The sequence below is a fragment of the Lottia gigantea genome, assembly GCF_000327385.1.
Source record: "Lottia gigantea unplaced genomic scaffold LOTGIsca_11, whole genome shotgun sequence".
NCBI classification, from domain to species: domain Eukaryota; kingdom Metazoa; phylum Mollusca; class Gastropoda; family Lottiidae; genus Lottia; species Lottia gigantea.
The window spans coordinates 2,529,806-2,538,794 of record NW_008707001.1 but is presented as its reverse complement, the minus strand read 5'-3'; the positions used below and the strand labels follow the sequence as shown (position 1 = coordinate 2,538,794).

Here is an 8,989-nt window from a genome sequence, read left to right as displayed (position 1 = left end):
CTCAGCCCATCCGCCTTATGATTTAATTAATTAGTTTGTCCGTATATCGCTATTGATTCGACCCATTTTTATGTACGAAAGGGCATACCCGGTTTGAGCATAATAGAATGAAAACTGCACACTATTGATCTCTTATGAAATATGTTAGCACGCAGACAAGGGCTACGACAGCAAACCTCTATTATAATGTATGCATACAAATATTAAAGCGCAATGGTCACGTGTACCACTTATTTAAAATAATATACATTTTGGAAATCCCCTTTCTATTTTTACACGACCAGCCTCGCTTTCGGCTTATCGACCTCCATCATCCAGTCCCATTTTTTTTAGCTGCGCATGCTAATGGAAACAGGCTATGCTATTCATTGTGCAATGAGGGAAATTGTGCCAGTTCATTCTCCTGGCTTACTCCTTACTTTTGATTTTGAAACGTTTGTAGTGTTTTTATAGCACAAATTAATACACAATTGTTGAGTTTATTGTATGACAACCACATAAAAAGATAATTATGTGCTTTCCGCAACAACAAGAGGCTTTCTTGATTTGTCCAGTAGGTCTTCAGCATCAGACTTCTGTTTTAGTTTCAATGGATTTTGTTTCAGATAATTTAAGACTGAATGAGAGCAAAAATCATCGAGATAAACTAAACTGATCGAACATTTGAATTTACTCTTGATGTGAATGGCAGTTGAAAATGACAGGATGTTTGGCCATAGGGAGTTGTTAGTGACGGAGTTAGCCTCCTGGAGCTGGGGGTCCTGATAGTATTGTGCAGCTTATTTTTGTTTGGGATGGTGCCACTAGGAGTTGTCCTAGTTCTCTTCGATTACAAAGTTATTTGATTATCTCAACTTTTTTCTACTAGAAATGGCAACTACAGAAATGGTCACCACAACAGAACAGCCTAATATTCCTACCAAATCGCAGAATCCAGGTGAGTTTAGATATCGTATAGATTTTGTTCGATGATTATCGGTACCCATTTACATGTGGGTGGAATGGAATAATGAAGAAAGGTCCACAGACTCTGTCAGTCTGAGTTTAATCTCAAGACTACCATGAGCCTATTATACGTAATCAACAAATGACGTCAGGAACAGTTTCCAACGTTTCAACCGACTGCGCTACGGTCCATCCTGAAAACAATACTAAGCTATAATCAATTATCAATTATAATTTGGGTTGTTTTTTTTCAGTTTCTGGTGACAATACCTACTTGAATACTGTAGTTTCTATTATATTGGTGTTTGTACTTACTGGAGCTATTATTGTTGTATATTTGTTTGTAACAAAGAAATACTGCTTCGCCAAACCTCAAACACCAACATCGTCATCAATGTCTAGTAAGGATTTCTTCATACCAAATGATAGCTTTGAAATCCAAATGGATGATTCACCGATTTTGGAGAAACGTAAGTTTATACACCTTATTCAAACCTCTAACGTTCGGTGTCTCTCGACATTTTGAGGGGGCTCAACAAATCAATCAAGTTATCTAAATTTTTCAGGGGGTGGGGCTGATTTGTCTACGAGAGAGAGAGAGGCCCCTTGCCCCATTAGCTACGAGCCTGGTTTCACGGAAGCCGAATCTCTTACAGAACGCTAATACAACTTCGCTCTGAACCCCTTTGACGTAACGGGAGGTAACTCTGAATTATCTTGGACTTGTTAAAAACATCCTCGAAAGAGAGGTTCTTGTAACTAACCAACTTTAGAAAGTTATGTTGTTGATTTAAATGGCCAGTCAAATTATTAGATTTTGAGGAAGCAATCCCTTTGCTTCTTTCATAAATGAAATGATTTCTTTTTTACTAATTTCAGCAAAACTTCCACTGGAAGAGCAAGGATGTCAATTGATCGATGATTCTAAACGGATCCATACTAGTCCCACAGTTGATGATGATGACGAGCGACACAGACTAATGATCGATCCCAATGAAATTGCGATTTTCGACAATAAGTGTAAGCAAGATGATGAAACATTGTTGAAAAGGACATGTGTTCAATAAGTTTCCCTGTGTATGATCGAGTGAATGAGCTCCTTAGAATGGGCTAGTGAAGTACTGCTTCAAGTAAGTAAAGTACTTGTGTGTTGGCAAAGATTTGCCTCAGACTAGCAAAGTTCTAACTAGGTCTAGTAAAGTACTGACTTGAGGCTAGTAAAGTACTGAATTTGGGCTAGCAAAGTACTGTCTCGGGCTAGTAAATTACTGACTTTCGGTTAACAAAGTACTATCTCGGGATAGTAAAGTACTGCCTCAGGCTAGTTAAGTGCTGATTTAGTACAAGCAAGATTACTGTCATTAGCTATCTAATTACTGTCTCGAATAAACAAAGTAACGATAAAGTACTGATACGGACTAGCAAATTACCGACTCAGGCTGCAAGTACAGAGTGTGGCTTGTAAAGCAGTTTCACTGTACTAGCAAATTACTAGTTTGTGCTATTAATTTTCATCTGTAGGGCTAAAGAAGTACTGGCTCGTAAGAAAATTAATGAATTTGACTGGCAAAATATATATATATGTATCGCATTAATAAAGCACTTACTTTGTGTAACAATGTACCGCCATGGACTAGTAAATTTCTGTTTCGGAAAATTTAAGTACTGACTTGGGCTAGCAAATGATTGATATGGGTTAGTAGAGTTCTACCTCGTGCTAGTAGTGTTATGACAGATGCATGCAAAGTACTGACTCAGCAAAAATCTGAACTGGTAGAGAAATGTACATGCTCGGAAAAGAAAAGTATTTACCCGGACTAACAAAATGCAATATATATTAAAAAAGGCCTGCAAATTAGATGGGAAATTCTGTCTTGATGATTTTTTCATATTTGTGTTATTAGCATCTGTGATTAATTTTATTAGATTTAAGTCTTGTTAAATATTAGGTAATAGTATTCTGTACAAACTTTATAAATAAGATTATCTCCCTTTGTTTTGAAGATAAAAGTTTGCAATTGCAGATTGGATCTAATATGTTACTATATGCTTACACTGAAAACTGCAAAGGACTAGGAATGTACTGACACAGATTGGCAGAGTACTAACACAGATTGGCAGAGTACTGACACAGGCTGGCAGAGTACTGACACAGATTGGCAGAGTACTGACACAGGCTGTCAGAGTACTGACTCAGATTGGCAGAGTACTGACACAGACTGACAGAGTACTGACACAGACTGACAGAGTACTGACACAGACTGGCAAAGAACTGACACAGACTGGCAAAAGACTGGCAAAGAACTGACACAGACTGGCAAAGAACTGACACGGTGTACTCCCACATATTGGCAAAGAACTGCCATTGGCTAGTAAAACCCTGTCTCGATCTAGCAAAAAACATATATGATATAATGAGTTGGAGTTTTGAATTATTTTTATAATGTAAATTGTATAACGTGTTGATTCTCTTTGTATTACCTTATTAATCGATATCTCTTCTGTGTCAATGACATGCAATCATCATCATTTCCTTAATTATCTTATAGAAAGGGCGACAAATTATAATTAGACTAACGTTTAAAATTTCCACATTTTTCTTTGAAATCTTTTTCATACTGACGAAATTATTTTTAACCATAATTGTTGAAGATTATGTAAATTGTAGATTGTAGATTGTAGATTGACTCACACGACATTACTATGAAGTCGTTGATTTTTGAATTGTGATTTGATTGGGTGTAATATGGTGATTGAACTTATACATTAAATATTATATCTCTGTCTATTAGTTGTTTAAATCCCCCCTTCCCCGATACAAAACAAATTAAGAAGAACTTTCCAAGGAAGACTTTCGCAACTCGTATGTACGAAATTGGACCATTCAGCCGCGGAACAGTGAGCTAGACTTTCTATTTGAATAAAATTCTACTATGCAGGCTTAGGAACATATGTCATACAATTTTTCATCTCGATAAACTATGTAACAGAACCTGGAAAAAAGAAAGAATCTGCAGAAACCGTAGTCTAGCCATACGGAAAGGGAGAGCTAAGGACCTATGTGATACAGGCGTAGGTCCCTCGACAGTTGGAAATAAAGAACGGGTACACTGATATAAATGCCACTGTCCTACTAAATTAAAATTCATTGTACACATCATGTTGAATGTCTAATGGTGTTGACCCTTCATAGCGTTTGTTCCCCCGTCTTCATTAGTCCGATTAAAAGCACAAAAGTAGAATATAAAATACTTCATTTCATATCAGTTCTATATTAATCCCGATCAACCGATAATCGGGGATTAGATTAGGGTAATTAAGGAATGATCTGGTCAGATAACGATTAGCTGTTCAAACAAACACTTTAATGATCACCCCAGTGTAATATTTGACCTTGGAATCAGTATATAAAGTCTTATCCCAGCCCTTTCTAGAGAGTTGTCACCGTGCCTAAAAACTAAACACTATCCTTCGTGGCCTCTAAAGGCTGGACTTTCTGTGCAAAGAACCCAACAAGAATTGCTCCTTATCGGCGTCTGGAATCATTGAATAGAAGCAAGAGGACACCAATCCTTACAAGACGTACAGTGTTCGAGGTGCATACCGAGTTTTGAAGATTCTGTTGACGATACAGTTGGGATCTCTCAAGCAATCCAAGATGAGGTGTCTATTACTCTTGGTTGCTGTGTTTGTATTAAGTTCGGCAGACAATCAGGCCATGAAGGAACGATTACTCAGAGTTCTCTCTACATTAGAGAAGAGAGCTGAAACCATCAATAATCAAGCTGCATCAGTAAGTAAAAATTTTTCTCATCTGCGTCATCGTCGTCTTTTTTTTTTTTGTCAATTTGTTTGATACATCGTCCCGAACCGATTATTAATTTACAAATGCAGAGTGGCCACAGGTGTTTCTGAAGGGTGAACATCCCTGCCTAGATCCGAAAGCCATGAAGTGTACAACAAATTCTTTCGACTTGAAGATCAAGATCTAATTTTTTTGTACAAACAAAAAACGAATTATATACGTTTTCGCCCCATAATACGTGTAAGAATACACCAAATCAATTCAATTTTTCGAGAACCCTCTCAGACGCACTATGAGAAGCTTGCTACTATATCTTCTCCACAGAGTTGCCGCATTTTGAATTCAGCCTCGACAGGTGCCCCCATCCCCCATAGAGTCAGTCTGCCCCCTTTTTGCACCCCAAGTCTCGGGAGGTTGGCGACACCCTTGGTAATAAATATACCAAAAAGGAAATTTTGGATTACGTTACAAATCCATGTATACCTATTATGTGTCATTATGAAACATCATCTCTGAATTTAAGAGAACAACAATTTTATTTCAGTCGCCTCCAGTTGTTGATGAACAAATTGAAAGTAAGTTTCCTTTTTTTATATGTTTTCAATACAACCTCCCGACTTAAAGATAAGGGGCGAATACAATTCAAGAAATTCGTGTAAGAAACGAGTCCTACATGACACGCTGTAATTGGTTAAAGCAAGCCCGTAGCTACACAGACCCCCCTCCCCCCGAAAAAATTCTAACAACTGACCAATTCGAGTCGCACGAATCTGTGACGTTAAACGCCATTTCTGTTCATGCCCTTTATTTCAGGTGTATCTGCTCAAGAATTTCGAGAAAGTGTAGAGAAATGGGGCGATGAATCAAAGAAATTTACAGACAAAGTTAATGCATTGACACCAATGATTTTAAACACTTTGACAAGAACCCAAGGTAGGGACTGTTATCGTACATTGTAGCATGAGCGTGGGCCACACTCTAGAATATAACTCAGAGTTAGGTGATGTCTAGTGTTCCTATAACCAACAGTACAACAGTGACCATCTTCTGGGGGAACATGTTTCTGAATCTGAGGCATAGTGTTCTACCCACAGTGAAAAACAGTTACATGCCTCTGTCCTGACAAAATAAAACCCTCAGTGTACACTGCATGGTGTTCCTGTTTCTATTACTCAAATCAGATTTATTCCATTCATTCCATTCCATTCATTTTCTCGTAGATTGGGAGTCGGTTGCTGTGAAGTTTGAGGAAATTTTAAGTGGAGGCGAGGACTTGTATAACACTGTATTAGACGATATTTTACAACTTGCTGAACGATTTTTCAACAGTAAGGGTAAGTGTGTCCGAATTTTATCATATTCCCGATGCTTCTTATCATAAACTTCTTTTGGAGGAATCCACTACTGTACAACTTTTACTTTGGACATTTTCAGCTGGGTGAAAGACAATCCTCCACCCTAAACTTCCAAGTGCTCCCTCCCAATCCACTCCGCAAATGAAACAAATGTGAGGTGCTTACATGACCCTGTACTACAAAAGTGAATACAGTCACGTTCCAAAATGAAATGAAACGAATGGAGTTTTACGCCCTACTTTTCTGCACCATGTGGGCTAATGAAGACGGGCAACGCAGGGTGCGATGAGGGGAATTTTGCCAGGACAGCGGCATTAGCCTGCTCTTTTTCGATTTCCACCTGCCGACAGCCTGTAGCACACGGGGCTTCGGTTAATTGTCCCATCCGAACGACTAGACGCTTTTTCCATGTCAGCCCCTCTTACCTGCATCACTGAAAGGGTTGAAAAATTCGAAGGTATTTTCTCGACCTATGCCGGGATTGAATCCGGGACCTTCGGGTTAGCGAGCAAGCGTCTAACTCATTGAGCCACCGCGACTCTGTCGTTTCAGATAGTGCTCATAAGTAAATTTATGTTCAGTTGTAATATATCTCTATTTTTATTGTATATTTGTATTTCATTCACAGTGAACCCTGGATTTAAATCATCATCTCGATGTTCTTCCGTTCAACGTTTATCTAGGAATTATGGTGAGTAAAGTAAAAGTGTAAAAAAGCGATTTTAAAAGAAATTTAGAAAAATCGGCATGCACTAAAAGGCATTTGGATGAAGTAATTACAAAATAAATCAGCAGTGGGTAGTACAGGGAAAAGTCGCTTGAATGTATATTTTTACCATTTAGATTCAACAGTACAACTATTATCAAATATTTAAACGTGTTTATGGTAGTTATTACTACAGTTTTCTGTTGATTCAGGCCCAATACTCTTCTAATAGACAACCTCCCTTAAGAGACCGTTTTGGTTTATTCCCTTGAGTGGTCTCTTTCTACAGTTTCTACTGTACTTGAATTACATCATCCTGGATGTTCGAAATAGTTTGCTCAACCAATATCTTAAACGGAAACATCTGTCTCTATTTCAGCCTCTGATAGCTATTTGGACAGATGTCAGTTCCGGCTTACAACTGTCAAAATATCCACCAGAGGCTGGAATAGAGGCAGATGTTTCGGACTACCTATATCTCTGCCTGTGTTTTGTGTCAATAATACAATAGTAAGTTTATATCGATGTTTGTAGATCCTCTGAAAGATTCGCTATCAGAAGTAAAAGTAATCGATGCTATGGTATCAGATCTGGATTGTTTCACTGGAGAATTTAAAGATATTTCTAGATCCTTTGATAACATCTGCATGGACGGTTTGTAATTTAAGCCTACCTTATTTCTTTTTTTTCTGAAAGGGTGGTTTGTAAAAGGCTTGCCTTAATCAATGCTCACATTATGTGATCTCTGTATAGTAAGTTAGAAATTAAGACCTATTGTATTTCTAATTTCTAACGTTACAATGGGGGTAGCTGTAGCTTGAACTGTTAGTGTATAGAAATATTTCGGAACGTTAGGGAAAACTTAGTCTTTATCTCGGTCGATCTAGAAGGGAATTTTTAAAGAAAGCTCCACAAACTAATGTGCTCATTGCAGTAAGAAGCGACATCTCTTTGTTGTCTACTGGCGTTGGTGGGAGCCAAATGTCTACTGAATGTACCAATGCTGGTGAAGGGGACATGACTTTCGCTTCTAAAGAATCTTACCTGAGAAAAATCAAACTTATTATCATTTATCCTTTATAAATGGTCTCCAGGGATATTAATTCTGAAATGTTTAATTATTCTAGATGATAAATTGAGTGTTGATAGAGCTCTAGGTATGTTAGGTCAGACTATAAAGTATCTGTACAGGTTCCAGCTAGATGGACAACAGTTTGGTGTGGCAGCTAAACAGATGGGAGAACGAGTGGCTGAAAGTAAGTTATCTAAAATATATGTAGAGCCACACTTACTTTCTTGTTAGAAATCACACGACGATGATCTGGATTCAAGACAGAAAAACCTCATTTCGGAAATAAATTTTCAAAGAATTGCTATCTTCCCTAACAGAATCGAAATCTAACTGTATATATATATATAATATCTTTGTCTTTATAAAACTTTGTATAATTTGTTGTTGTTTGTTTTTTCAGTGTATAAAGCTAAGAGTGGCCAGTAAAAAACAAGAGGCCTATATTGATGACGGAATGAATGAGAACTCTAGACGGAATGATAATAATATGCCAGTACACCCCTCAACTCTGTATTGCTCTATTCTACACGTGTATATTTTCAAAGATAATACTAGATTTGTATCTTCAGACGAGTTTATTTTCCAAATGTGGGGAATCTGTCAAATTATTCTTAATCTTGATGATATCTTATAGCGATGAAATAAACTCTCTCTTTTCTTTTTTCTATCTTTTTGTATCTAAACTAACAAAAATGTATTTTTCTATTCACCAATATCATAATTTTGATCAATAAACTTTCTTTAGCACCTATTGTAGATTATTCTTTGGGAAATTTAATAACATGGAGTTTACGTCTGCTCCAGTTGGGCTTGATGAAAAAATATACGCCAAATTTGGAAAGTTAATCCAGATTTCCGTAAAAGATGCGCTGAGGAGGTTTTTTATCTCCCTAACTAAGAAACACAACTTGATACTTTTTGATGAGTTTATTTTGGGTGACGATATAACTAATAAATATATAACATAACAAAAATATAAACTTTCTAAACATCGAGAAAATACCGGCAAATACCGGCGGAAATACCAAGATGTAATACCAAAGTATGGAGGAAAAACTGGATGAAATACGAGAAGAAGTACCGAAGTATGGAGGAAAAACCGGCAC

At 37.3% G+C, this 8,989-nt stretch overlaps 2 protein-coding genes across 2 annotated transcripts; both read left to right on the top strand.

Annotated features, from left to right (window-relative positions):
* Positions 1 to 868: 868 nt before the first annotated feature.
* Positions 869 to 2,887, top strand: LOTGIDRAFT_230224 (hypothetical protein; the record flags this gene model as incomplete). Its single annotated transcript, XM_009047158.1, has 3 exons — positions 869 to 937; positions 1,200 to 1,415; positions 1,825 to 2,887. Coding segments are annotated over 3 exons (473 nt in total), but the record flags the coding sequence as incomplete, so codon positions are not given.
* A 1,502-nt stretch (positions 2,888 to 4,389) lies between these two features.
* Positions 4,390 to 8,635, top strand: LOTGIDRAFT_230223 (hypothetical protein). Its single transcript, XM_009047157.1, has 8 exons — positions 4,390 to 4,738; positions 5,295 to 5,325; positions 5,564 to 5,683; positions 5,971 to 6,084; positions 6,734 to 6,796; positions 7,346 to 7,465; positions 7,939 to 8,067; positions 8,284 to 8,635. The coding sequence occupies exons 1-8, from the start codon at positions 4,604 to 4,606 to the stop codon at positions 8,307 to 8,309; spliced, it is 738 nt and encodes a 245-aa protein (XP_009045405.1). The 5' UTR covers positions 4,390 to 4,603; the 3' UTR covers positions 8,310 to 8,635.
* Positions 8,636 to 8,989: the final 354 nt, after the last annotated feature.

Coding starts and splice junctions, on each gene's coding strand:
- LOTGIDRAFT_230223 (XM_009047157.1), top strand. CDS start 4,604: ATGAGGTGTCTATTACTCTTGGTTGCTGTGTTTGTATTAAGTTCGGCA. Junction 5,684..5,970: donor CACTTTGACAAGAACCCAAG/GTAGGGACTGTT, acceptor ATTTTCTCGTAG/ATTGGGAGTCGGTTGCTGTG. Junction 6,085..6,733: donor ACGATTTTTCAACAGTAAGG/GTAAGTGTGTCC, acceptor TTTCATTCACAG/TGAACCCTGGATTTAAATCA.